Source organism: Typopeltis vanoorti, chromosome 3, assembly GCF_054136105.1.
Source record: "Typopeltis vanoorti isolate ZY-2024b chromosome 3, IOZ_Tvanoo_1.0, whole genome shotgun sequence".
NCBI lineage: Eukaryota > Metazoa > Arthropoda > Arachnida > Uropygi > Thelyphonidae > Typopeltis > Typopeltis vanoorti.
Genome location: NC_143551.1, coordinates 75682938 through 75697619, shown reverse-complemented (window position 1 = coordinate 75697619; position 14682 = coordinate 75682938). Strand labels below are relative to the sequence as shown.

At 35.4% G+C, this 14682-nt stretch overlaps 1 protein-coding gene across 1 annotated transcript in view; it reads left to right on the top strand.

The window, feature by feature from the left end:
• Positions 1 to 14682, top strand: part of LOC150108275 (uncharacterized) — a 53599-nt gene that overhangs the window by 9903 nt on the left and 29014 nt on the right. The window contains exon 2 of the mRNA XM_090390436.1: positions 2457 to 2629. Coding sequence (XP_090246562.1) covers positions 2499 to 2629 — 131 coding nt within the window. The 5' untranslated portion in view covers positions 2457 to 2498. The remainder of the gene's footprint in view (positions 1 to 2456; positions 2630 to 14682) is intronic.

Sequence of the window (14682 nt, the reverse complement as noted above, 5' to 3'; positions counted from 1 at the left end):
AACTATAAATTACCACCTACAATGACTATTATTGGGTATGGACGAACTACAAATTGATGGTCTGTGCTCAGATAAACTGTGGAAAGCGATCCAAGATTAATCAATAATGTTCATTGCCATTTCTGAAAGAGTAAGAAAGCTGGGATTTTGTTAAAAAAAATTACGATTCTTTGGAAAGGCTTGGAGAAGCTTTGTATGGTCACACTTGACATTTTCTGAAGATTTGATCGGGGCTGGCTGAATTCTGTAAAATTATAAGTAGCAATGTCACTCAAGATGTTTATTGTATGTAAATATTTTAGCAATCAATAAATTATTATTATTAATTAAAAATATAAAAGGTAATCTTTTGTATGGTCATTAAACAAGTTTATTTTTCTGGTATTGATTCAAGGCAGAAATGGTTATTCCTCCCCCCCTTCCTTTGGGAAACTCTGGATTTGTCTCCCCGCAAAACGGACAAACTAATCCCTAGAAAACACTTATCTTACTTATCAGACTACCATCTTATGCTTTGCTTTCTGCCTTCTGCAAATGTCATGATAAATAGTTTCGTCTATTTAGATCTTCCCACCAATGCCAGGGTATACTAGAGCTCTATACTTTTTTGTGTACACTCTTCTTCTCCCTTACATTAGCTACCTTTTCTCACTAACCTGAAATCCTTTACATAGATTAGCTAATGACAGTACATTCCATTCCTTTTCATTATTCGACAAATTTTGTAGTTTTCAAAGGTGACATTGCAAAAATGTAAAATAAAACTCATAGGATAATTGCAACGTTTAAAACGAACATAGACATTGTTTAAACATCAACATCAAGGATAAGGAAGTCATTTAGACTCTTTACAAGGCTTCGATATGACCACACCTGTACTACTGTGTACAGATTTGGTTTCTCGGGTTAGGAGGGAATAAAGAAGCTGTGGAGACGGTGAAAATAAGCGTACCAGAGATGATATACGGATTATGGAATTTAGATTATGAGCAAAGACTGAGATTATGCGGACACTGGCAAACAGAAAAAAGAGGGAGATATGATAGAGCGATCATAAACTTCTATAGGAGTGTTATAGGATATCGATTGATGAAACTTTTCGTTTTATGGAAGGTGGAGAACAAACAAGCGTGCAATAGAAGATGTATCGTTCATCTCTCATTTAAGACAATAATCCTCGCCTATGCAGCTATTAAGATAATTCCATTTTATGAGGAATATATGCATGAAAGATTTTATTTTATTTCTGAATTGACTACTGCACAACATAAACCTCTAATTTCAGACAGGAATCGCAATTTCTTGTTGCAATGTGATGTAAGAATGGTTTCCATTAACAATGAGAAGAGGTCTTTACTTAACAAACCACCCTACTTAGTGGAGGACTGAAGTAGTTTGAAAATTTTCATGTTAGAACTCTAGATCAGGGTTTTCGGATTATCTAACGTTTATCACCTATGATACTAATGTACTTGAGGATTATGACCTTTCGAGAATGGGATTTCCATCATATTATAAAGGATTCATATTGCAACAAGAAATTGCGATTCCTTGTTTTTGTCGATGATTGTTTATTTAAAAATACTAATCATTTGCGTACTCTTACAACAATTTATTATATAAGTCATTTACTTCATTTTGAAGTGAGAAAAAAAATCACGAATCACATTAAGTGATAGTTTCTAAATATTCATTGCCCATTAAACTTAAATAATGTAAACGAAGTTGCCCTCATACACTTTACCGCTTTACTTTTTATTAGCTTACGTATGAAGATCGAGTACTTCCTACTAGTACCATGCCAAAAGGGGAAAAACAGCGTATTTTATGTACTTCACACGACACATACGGGAATTGACTTTCATGCAGTTTTGTATGCATAAATATTTCGTAAACATCTTAAATATTTTTATTATTATCCGCATATTATTCACATAAATGTTTTATTATAACGTGGTTTTTTTTCTCTCACTTAAAACAGTAAAGAAATTAAAATTTAATTTACTTGCTTTGCTAGGTCCCAGAGTAGCAGAGATCCCCCCCCCCTTTTCACTCGTGAGCATAGTAGTAGTTCCTTAGAGAGTTCTTTAAGTAAAAAAAAAAAAAAAAAAGAGGGGGAGGGAATCATTTCTTAGAGATGCATGAATGATAGTCTACCGGCACAACTTTCTGACCAAGTCTCCACGTAAATGTTGTTTTCTCCGGAGGGTAAAGAACGTCTAAACTCATATTATGAGAGAACGAATATCTAGCTTAAAGAACAGCTTATGTTTTCGTGTGAAATGAGAATACAGTTAGTAGTATAAACACTCTTCAGTAATGAATCAAGTGCTGAAACGTCTAATGAATATTTTATCAACAACAGGCGATGAAAAATTTGCAATATTACACTATAATGATTTGTTTAAATGCCTAACTTATATCTGTACATCGTGGAATCGCATTTCTATTTTCAGGACGAAGTTATATTTCATTAGTACCGTACCAGCTGATAAATCATGGTGATATGTACAGCTTCCATCCTACAGACTGCAGCCACTTGTACTAGTCCGACTTTGAACCTCGGTTCATATCCCCCTTCCCCAACCTTTTGTCCCATGTTGGTGGTACCAACATGGAAGCAATCTTAGTAAGTATTTTTAATATCACTCATATGGAAAATGTATATTATACGGTATATTATTAATTTCCTTTCATTATTCTCATGTAATTCTTCTCACTTTTAGTAGTTGAATATTGTTCTCACGTCTGATGACATAATTTTGTTTGCATAACTCAGACGAACGTGATATTATACATTTGGCTATAAAATGTATCCGCTATTTGAATAGCTTACTTATACTCAACTGAAGCCTATCGGCTATGTAGTTATAAATTCATTACCTTAGTAACGATATTATGCTTTCATATCTCCATGGCAACAGTAGGTTCTACTGTTGCCATGGAGACATGAAAGCATAATATCGTTATATATCCAGATAGCAGCACAAGAACCGTCAGAAATGATTACGCTGCCAAGAACAAAGAGTCATGCATATCTACACTCTACTTTTATGTGAAATAAATTTTTCGTTTATGGACAAAATGAATGATTCTTTATGAACGCCGGAATATACGTTCTCCTTAAATAATATTAGGACCAAAAAACAAGTGAATTTAATTATGAATGCAATCATGTTGGCAGTGCCGGATTTGCGTATAAACTAAAAAAAGCTACAGCTTAGGGCCTCGCAATCTGCTGGGGCCTCAAATGAAAAAAAATAAAATGACCAGCTGATGTAATTTAAAACAATAGAGGGAGGCCTCTGGGTTTGTATAGCTTAGGGCCTCAGCAAGTCTAAATCCGGCCCTCTATGTTGGCAATAATCAACTCAACAGTTTGATAAGTAAGAAGAAATGGCGGAAGAAATGCATTTCCCTTTTTTTCGAGTTAGTATTATTTTCTGATTGCTTGATTTGTTTTGTCCGTTCACAAGCTCTCCTATAACGAATTCCACTCTGAATGCATGGGTTTTATTCAAAATTGATATTCGCAATCATTACTAAACTTTGTCGAGCCTTTGCAGCTCTGGTTTACAACGGCCATTTTTATGGACAAAAAAAAAATATATAAAATTATAGCAATAACTCTGCTCTTAGATAGATAGAATTTATATTTATTTAGGATGAGTACCAATAGGACCATTTTTCCTGATAAAAATTGCTAAAAAAAAAAATTCCGAACGATACACAAATATATATTATATGAGACAATAAAGCCAGGAACGGTTTAAGTTTTCCTGTCGTAATGAAGGATATATCGATTGTATACTTGTTCTATTTCTGGACAGTTAACAATTGCTTAAATCCGTATATTATGTGGCATCTCCAAGGATTTATCATGGGAGGGCACCCATTCTATACCAGCCATCAACTACCCATATTGCCATCTACCGCCACTAACAGTATTTTTTTTTTATCTGTAAATTGAGTATAGTAAGACAGATTTGCTCTACGTAGGATGAAAAACTGCCACCATATGAGATTGCCTCTGTAGCAATTTATGAGGTATTTGATAATATTTAATGAGGGTCAATGACGATGTTTCTTTTTTTTTTTTTTTTTTTTTTGTGTTGTCAAATTATAGTTCCGCTTTGATCCATTTTTATGTACTGCAATCATATAATTTTGTTTTGCATAACTTTGCCACTTCAAATGGTAAAACTGAAACCGAAATTGAAAACATTCGACACATTTTAATAAAAATATTATTGAATACCAAAGTTCATTAAAATTCCACCTAACATGTATGGGATCATTCTGTCAAATTTTGTCAATAATTTTGGCTCTAATTGAAGCCAAAAAACTGAACCACTTGAACATATTCCACTGGAATATATATAATTATATATTGCACTGCTTACAACTGGCATACACGTGTTTACCATCCCACATAACAATTCTCTGACAAAATGCTTTGAAGAAAATCGCCTTATTAAGTGAATATGACATAATGACAGCACATTCACATTCAAATATTCAAACATTTATTTTATTTTACTACTGCTAACAGTATTGAAGTAGCAGTTAGGATATTTGGTGACATCTGCTACATACTGGAAATAAAATCACTAGCGTGTGAGGTTAGGATTCTTTTGAAGTAACAGTGAAAACGACTAACGCTATGATGCCAGTGTATCATGCATGTTAACTGGGTCTATTCATCTTGCTGGTTTGTCTGATTTGAGGGATAAAAAATCCTGCCACATAATGTGCCACACACACTGGATTCTCACCTACAACTGAAAAGCCCTTGTAAAGATTCTTCGTGAAGCCCTATTGCAAAGGCTACAGAAATACACATAGTGATGCTACAGCTAGCTAGCATTTCGAGAAATAATGTTGAGTCTATTCGAAGCATCTTAGCTGAAGAAAGTGAAAGTGGTCTAATATCAAGGCAGTGTCGGTTGATCGCCTGTTTTGATATGGAGGATCTGATGCACCAGGAATTTGTTTCCCAAGGTAAGCCAATCCATTGACCATTCTATCTACAGAAACGATTCACTGCCGCCTCATCGGGATACACTTCGTCGATAACGGCCTCACATGGTCGTTCAACATAGTTTCTGCACTGTTACAACAGTGTGCCATCTTAGTATTTTTTGTTAAGCATGGCATCCTCTCTTCCTTTTTTATTATTTTTTTAAAAAGCGTTGGAGAAGCGATTTCAAGACCTATCGAATATACACCCTCTGTCCAAAAAGAAACCGAACTTTTGCTAGAAAATAAAACACAGGCCAATTATAATTATTCAGCTCATTTATTTCAATCAATATACTCTCCTTCAGCTTCGATACAGCGTTTGGCACGGTCAATTAATTCGTTAAATGAGTTTTTTTATATCGGTTTTTGGGATACTGTTGAGGGTCGTGGTTACTGCCGCTTGAACGTTTTCAATGGTGTCGTATCGCTTTCCTTTCATCGGCAAATAAAGTCGGGGGAAGAGAAAGACGTGTCACAGGGTGCTAAATCAGGTGAATACGGCGAATGATCCAACACCCAAACTTGGTTTTTGCTCAAAAACTGTCTCGCAATGTTCGAACGATGAGATGGTGCATTATCGTGCAAAAGTGACCAGCTGCCTGCATCACGATATTCATGCCGTACGCGACGAATTCTCGCTATTAATCGCTTCAAAACTTCGAGATACAATCATTGACCATTTGGCCAGGCGGAACGAATTCTTTGTGGATAATGCCATTGGAATCGTAGAAACAAATCAGCATTGTCTTTACTTTTGACTTCTCCAAACGACTTTTTTTTTTCGGATGCCCCCTCTTCCAATCAGCAGTCTGGCACTTTGTTTCTGGCTCATACTCAAAACACCACGTTTCATCGCCAGTAACGTTCGTTTCAAGGAAGTTTGAGTCCTTACGAGCGGTTTTAATGAGGTACTTGCAGTGTTCAATTCAATACATTTTTTGGTCGTCGGTCAACTTGTGGGGAACAAATCGCGAATTCAATTTACGAAGGCCCAGTCTCGGTCAAAATGTTTTGCACAGTTGATTTTGGAATCCCCAATTCATCTTTAATCAATCTCACGGACGATTTCGGGTTTTCTCTGATGAAATCACACACTTTTTGGATATTAACTTCGCTCAGTCCAGTTTTTTGACGGCCCGGCTTTTCGTCGTCCTCAAGCGTCTCACAACCACTTTGAAATCGCTTAAGCCACTCGTAAACTTGAATACGGGATAAGCATTAATCACCGTATGCTTTTTGAAGCATTTGATGTGTTTCCGCCAAGTTTAACACAAAACTCAATCGCAGCTCTCTGTTTGAAACTCATTTTCCGACCGTTCGTCAAAACAGACTGTCACTCTTGGCACTATAACTCGTCTTCTAATGAAATAAATGTCATAAGCAGTTGACACAACACTAATGAAGGTTGCCGCTTTCGACAACAAAAAGATACAACAGCTGACGGCACTAATTTCTTCTACTTTCGAAAAATTCGGTTTCTTTTTGGACAGATGGTGTACAACTGAATATGACACTGCAGCTGCTGTTGTGTCATATTCAGTTGTGTCATACAACTGAATATGACACAACAGCAGCTGTAGACCATTCTGAAACAGGAGTGTTTCATTAAACAAAGAAAGAAAGAATCATAAGAATGGCTGCAAACAGTCAGGTGGATTGTGAAGAAGAGAACTCAAAGTAACTTGAATGTGTTTTAATTTCCTTACAAATAAGTATGTCACGATACAAGAATCTCAAATAAGTATGAAAATATTAATGTTTGGTCTCTAGAATAGAGTTTTTGATTACTTAATCCTAAGCCTAATCACAGCCACAACACTAATACTAATGTACTATAGGTTTAGAACCTCTCCGGGCGGTATTCATAAATTAAAAAAAAAAGGTGCAGAATAACTGGTTGAGCTCTGGATCCTTAATCGCCAAAAATAATAAAAAGATAATGACACATCACATAACTGTTATACATCAACCAACATTTCCTTTTATAACCAAATAATTATCGGAAATGGTTACATTTCATTTATAAATCAAACATTAATTAATGAGAAAAATGGCAAATCTCTTCTACAGTAACTTTTTTTATAAAATACAAATTCAACTTTGTATTTGATATTTGTAACAAATTTCAAAGATGTTTCCCGGGAGCGCACACTGTAAATACAAACAGTTCATCATACCGTGCCTTCACTGTCTCTGCACGCACCACACTCTCGGGCAATGCATTCCAATCACCATCATTCTTCAAAAAAAAAAATAAATAAATAAATAAATACTGCTCATCAGTCCTCTTTGCTCACATCCTCCTTATACAGCTTCCAGAGATGACTTCTTATTTTCCCTTATCTTCTCCCATTGCATTTAAAATCTCTTCCACATTAATCTTCAACAACCCCTTAGAAACTCATGTCTCAATCATATCTCCTCCCTCCCTCCTCCTCCTCCTATCCAACAGGTTTTTCAAATTGCATTGTGTCTTCATACTCCACATTCCAGAGACCAGAGTCAATCGTCTCTGTACCCTTCCAATATCTTTTTATCCTTTAGAAAATCAGGTGTCCAAATTTGTGCACATCCATATGAGGCCTGATCAAAGTCTTATACAATGGAACCAGTGGCGGCTCGTACATAAGCACTGCGACACTGCAGCACCCTCCCAAGGAAAAAATGAAAAAATTAAATTTTGTCTGTGTTTATAAATAATAACAATGCTTACAACATCATATAAATGCAACACAACATGTTAAAGGTTACAGCTTATGTTTTGACATTGATTGAATAGTTAATAATTGGAATTGTTCTATTAACGCTTTAGATTACGAAACGAATGCACTGCGATCTAACGCCGATATTCGTTTGCGCTTGTCATTGCACGTTACGTCATTAGATACACTGTCTTTTGGGCAGTGTATCATATGCTTCCGCGCGTTATTTCTGTGAGATATGAAACGTTTATTATTGGCGAACTATTTTTTTTGTAAATCTTATTTTATTTTGTTAAAATAACATATAATTATTTATTTATTATAGATACAAGGCTGAATTATGACGAGTGTCATTGTTGAAAAATGAAAAGAATTATATTTTTTCAATTATTTTTAGACGAAACAAATGCACTGCGATCTAACAGATATTCGTTTGCGCTTGTCATTGCTATTGATACGAATCTTTTATTATTGGTGTTTGTTCGTGGTGAGGATGAAATATTTTTAATAAAGCAATTTTTTAATATGTAAATTTATTTATTAATAAATTCGTTACTGATTAGGAAAAAATTTTTTAAATTTTTTTTATTTTATTTTATTTTATTTTATATGCAGCACCCACACTTAAAATTTTCACCGGCCGCCACTGAATGGAACCATAGCATTCTTACTTCCACACGTCAGTGCTCTCCCCATCAGTGCCATCATCCGTCACATTATTATTTCGAAAAGAGCCCATGTTTATGACAGACATCACTCGATTTTCATTACTGACATATAGAAAGGTTCAGGCGATTGAAACACGTGATTCAACCTTATATCAAAATAAAGAGTGAAAAAAATGTATAAAGTGTACTGAGTTAAAAAAACAGTTCACATGCGATTTTTGGAGTTAAGTTGAAATTTCCTTTAGTTCATCTGGTAACTACCCTGCACTATGTTTACACTAAATAATTGGAGTTTGTGCAATAACAACATCGCTAAATCACACCTGCAAAACCGACATAATATTTTATAGTTTTGGTTTATATTACATTTTTGCCCCTTTCTTCATTCATTTTTATTTATATTTATTTATATTTTTTAATATTATATAATTTTTTTTATTAAACTTCGGTATTTATTTTAAAAATATGTACTTGATAAGATACACTTTGGATTTACAAAGCATTTAAGGGCAAAATATTATTATTATTATTATTATTATTATTATTATTATTATTATTATACGGGCATCTCCATGGAGGCAGAAGACTCATCGCCGGAGACCCAAATTGTCCGCACAATATCCGTCATTCCTCTTCTTCTGCGTGGTTAGCCGAGTGGCTATGCGCTTCACAACCATATGTCTGGGAAAGGCGTGTCCTGGGTTCGATTCTCGTCGCTGACGTGAGGAGCTTAAGGATCTTTCTCAGACATAGCCAAGTTAGCTGGTCTTGGGCATGGACAGCAGGGTTTTTCTCCCCAATTTATCTGGGATTTTTTCCTCCCACAAGCAGACAAACTGGCCCCGTAAAAACCCACACGGATTACAGTCAGGAATCTTAAGCCCCAGGCCATATGCCCGGTTTGTCAGCTATGCCGGTTCCGAGCCTGGATAAAAATTTGGGGGAAATTGAGATGGTGCCGTACGTTCCCGTAAAAGGCGCCTCACGGCCGTTATGTCATCATACGCTATAAATAAAATAAATACAAAAACCTCTTCTTGAGCCCATTGACCGACGAAGCAGTCACAACTAAGTCAGGTAACGCATCCCATTTATTCACCACTCTCCAAGCGAAAATTCTAGTCCTTACACCCTTGTTAACCACACTCTTACTTAATTTCCAGGGATGACCTCTTGTTCTTCCACCACTATCCCACTAATGAAATATTTTCCCGGCATCAATCTTATAAAAATGTTTTAGTAACTTAAATGTTTCTATCATATCCCCTCTTCTCCACCTATCATTGTAAGGAGCATTCCTTACACCACTCACCAACTTAGTCACTCGCCTCTGAATCTTTTCTACTACTTCCTCACCTCCAAGGAATCCAGGCGATCAGACCTGAGAACAATAATCCAGATGTGGATGTATCAACTTCTTATAAAGAGGAAGAATAACTTCTTCATCTCTGCATGTTATGTGTTCTTCAATAATCAAGTAATCCTATGAGCTATCTTGGACACCATAGCAATATATCCTCTAAACTTCAACTCTCTCTCCACTAACACTCCCAAGTTCCTGGCCTCATCAATCTCTTGGAGTACCATTCCATCAATGTGGTACACAGCTGGTAATCTTTTAATCCCAAATTACACTTTTCCACATTCAACTGACATTCATTATCTTTTTCCCATATTACCAGTTTATTTAAATCATCCTGAAAGCTCTACATCAGCTTGATTAATTATTGCTCTACCCACTTTGCACCATCGGCAAACACTGAATATTTCCCTTCAAGTCATTTCCTATATCGTTTATGTACAAATTAAACAATAATGGTCCAAGCACAGAGCCTTGTGGAACATCATGGTCACCTGCTTCATCCTGGACTCTGCTCCTCCATACACTACTTTTAGGTTTCTGTCCATGAGCCATCCTCTTATCCACATCACTAGTTTAATATCTATCCTCATTTGTTCTAATTTGCGCAACAGTATTCCATCGGGTATCCTGTCAAAAGTCTTAGCAAAATCCAGCAGTATCACTGTGTACCAACTCAGCTGTCACTATTATAAAAAGTTAATAAATTACTAAGGCAAGACCACCTTTAAGAAAACCATGCTGACTCCCATAGATTATCATATTATTAACCACTTATTCATGAATTCTGTCTTTAACCAACTTCCGAGATGGTGATTGGTCTGTAATTTGCTACTATCGCAGTCTTAGAGCCTCCTTTATGCAAAGGAACTCTTTTACCTTCCTCCCACTCCCTAGGGCTTACCAGAGCTCAGACTTTTAAGTTAAATAGTCAAGTAAGAGACATGGACAATAACTTTGCACATTCACGTAATATCTTTAACCTACAGCAGTGTTTGCATTTAAATTCTGCAATATCCTAAATACCTCTGATTCATTAACTTCAATTCGCATATCAGTTATTGCTACAGAAGACACAGAAATATCAATGAAAGAGATTTATTTTAGTCTAAAAATATTTTGGACCGATTTCAAATCGAAACTGATTCATTAATTCTGAAACATTTAATTAAAATTTGCGACGAATTTTTTTTTAAATTTAATTACTTCTTGCTCCAAAATGTAGTACCGGTTCTAGACGATAGCTCAAACTAAATAGGTGATAGACTGTACTTGCCAGTGCAGAGAATTTCGCTTGGAAAAGGTAATCAGTAAAGGCTTCATTATTTATTCAGTGTCACTGAGTGGCACATGCAGAAATTCTTTCCTTTAGGTTGCTGGAAATGTGCCAAATTTGGTAGTTGTCCTTGGATAATACTCGTAAAAATTTTACATATCTCAGATCGAAACAGAACAAAAATTATTACTAATATAGCAAGCTGCAATATATTGACAGGTGTCAAGATAGTTACAAAGTACAATCAGACGCAATTTTGTCATCTGCTCTCAAACGCAATTTTGTGTGGAGACAACACGAAACTTGTTTTCTATGTTAGTAACAAAAACAGTCTGCATGACAGGGAAAAACCCTTTAAGCTTGGCACAGTAATAATCATAGATCTCCACTGTATTAACCGGTGATACTTCCCAGTGTTTAACTTCGGTTCTGAAACTGTACAGTCACGTCAATTCTTCTAGTTCCGGGAAATTAAGCACGGGATGACAACAGACGTTTTAATGTCTGGATAGATGAGTGACTTTAATCAGAAATTAAACACATAATAACACTTTCACTCATCTTGCACTGAAAAGGGAAACTTCTAATTACAATCCAACACTGTGTATAAAGAAGTTTTAGATTATATTGACGGAGAGAAGGGGGGGGGAGAAAACCCCTTTATGTTTGTAGATCAGTGTGTGTATGTGTGTGTGTGTTCACGGGGATGATTTGCCTGGTCTCAGGGACGAAAAACCTGAGTTTCAGGGTGGAAAAACTCTCTACCTTCGTATGAGACCGGCTAACTCACCTTTAGTCGAAAGAGACCAAATAAAGGTTCCTCACCTTATAGACGGGAATCGAACCCAGGTCTTTCCGACCAAAGGACTTTATATATATATATATATATATATATATATATATATATATATATATATATATATATATATATATATATATATATATATATATAAAGCATCAAGTAAGATTTCTGATTTCATTTTATTTAATTTTTTTTTTTTTGCGACAAGGTGAACTGGAGTTTACAACTATGGCTTTTTTATAGTCAATTGAATAAAAAATGTTAACACTCTTCGATAAACAAAGATGGGTAAATGGCAACACTTAATACAATATAACAATGCTATTCACTATTATGCAGTATGCTTAATAAACTGATGCGGAAGTAAAACATGGACATCTTTACTTCTCTTCAGGAGACTTATAGTCATTCAGAATTTATTTTTGCCAGGTGTTTAAGCCAGAGTGCATCTCGGAATCCAGCTAATAGTAAACAGCTTTGCGAGGGGCTATTATAGCTCGGTGGAACTGTGTGCTTATCGATTGTCGCCAAGAACTTAGAGTTTTTCTCAATTGCGGGTGAGTTTGCTGATCTCATAGAAACTCCTTTTTCATCGCATAAAACAGGCAAACCGTCCAGAAACACATGCAATAAACGGGCATACTCTCTGAAAAAGTTCTTATAAAAATCTTTTCAACTAGTGTGTGTGTGTTTCTGCTGGAGATGCGTGCACTTTTGGCTGTAGGGCACTTTACATTGTTAAGTGTGTTTGATTGAAAACCTGTAGCACTTAATAAGACTTATTGTTTCGTGTACTGTGATAAGATACATTAATGGCTTCACTTTGGTGTGCTGTCATTTTTGTTAACCTATTAGGTCCAACGAACGTCTTAGTGAAGAAACGTGGCTTTCATTAACCAAATTTATGTGAGATTAGTCCTATTCCTGTTCCTCGTGAGAGTGTGTGTGTGTTCTACTGGAGAAAAGAAAACGAAAATCCGAGATGCTAGGAGAAAAACCTTCTTTTTGATGTGATCGGCTAACTCACCTTCAATTGAAAAGTCCTTATAAATGTTTTCTGGAGTCCTACACATGATTGACTGAAACTCAGCTCTTTCCATCTAAAAGGTGTTGTTCTGCCAACTTTGTGGAAGTGCAATCGGTACACACACACACACACACACACACACACACACACACACACACACACACACACACACACACACACACACACACACACACACACACACACACACACACACACACACACACACACACTAATTGAAAATACTTTTATAAGAACTTTTCTAGAGAGAGAGAAAGAGAGAGTGAACGGCTCTACCTTAGCACAGACTAAGTTTATATAAGCAGCGAATTGGCCATGGCTTATGGCCAATTCGACAAAAACCTACAGAAAGACGAAGGCATATTTAACATAGCTGGATAAAGAATTAGGGCTTCTTTAGCTCTACGGCAGAAATAATCCTATTCAAGATCCATCATGTCGGAATAAGCGGAGAGGGAAAAAGTGTCTGATACAAACTAGTAAGGAAACAGCAATATTGGACTATCATATTATGTTTGGATACCTAATTTTAAATATACGTTTATTAAAAATATTAGAAAGAAGGGATTTTTTAAGAAAACGCTCTACCAGTTACAAGCTACAGATGCGTTCATTCAGAAAAATATCCCTCTCTGATGTGGGAGGGGATAAAAAAAATTAATCTATCTGATAATCCAACATTTGATTTTCACAACACAGTCGATGCCTTTTTTTATATCAGATCTCGAATATTTATTATGATTATGGCATAAGAGATGTATTATGCAAAGGAAAATGGAGAGATGGTTGGCACCAAGAACTGTCTAACATACTGGCAAATAATTTCAGTAATAAGAAACAGATTATAAGAAGAATTGTAAATAGAGTAAAACAAGATTCTTCTCTTTTGATTACGAAATGAACATCAAATCTGAAGTCAAACTAAAAACGACACTGTCTAGTTATATATACATATATATATATATACATACTCACTGATGTTCTAAAGGTGATGCTCCATTTGGATTGAATGTTAATTAGTTTAAAATTAAAGCATTTTTGAATGTAAAAATCATTCACTGTTACATTTGGCATCATAACTTTTAATTCAATTAATTTGCTTTCTACGCAATTTTTTTTTCTCTAATATAACTGTAGGGATCATTTATGAGCCATGAAATTCTACTTGTTCAAATGCGAGGTTTAAAACACTAATGAATATGTATGTACATAAATAAAACTCTTAATGAAAATACAGTTGCAATTCGTCATTAATTTTCTGTCACTCCGTACTAGGTGAAAATCATTCACATTTATGTCTGGATATCTTTATTGCCTTCATTGTCCTTGTTTGTGTAATTAAATCTAGAAAGATTTCTTATCCCACCACGGTACTAATAAACTAGAATTTTACAACCTTCCGTGGGTAAAATTAAAAAAAAAAAAATAATAAACCCATTTCTTCGGTAAGTAAGATGATGAAATCGAACATTTATTAATGGTAACGGAAAAATTAGCATGTTTGAAACAATAAAGGTCTTTCTAAATATTGGCATATGAACTTTGCAAACCAGGGGCGGCTCGTGCATAGGCACAGTGGAACCGCAGCACCCCCGATTTTTCTCGATATATAAATATATTTATTGATTTATTTATATTTGCTTGTAATATTTAATTTTATCATCAACAATCCTATACAATTCTCTTATTTTGCATAAAAAATAATAAAAATCCATCTTATAGCACTTAGGAGGGCGAAGGACGCTAACAGCACCGTGTTTACCACAGTATCATATTGCTATGCCCTCAAGTATATGCACGTCATAGT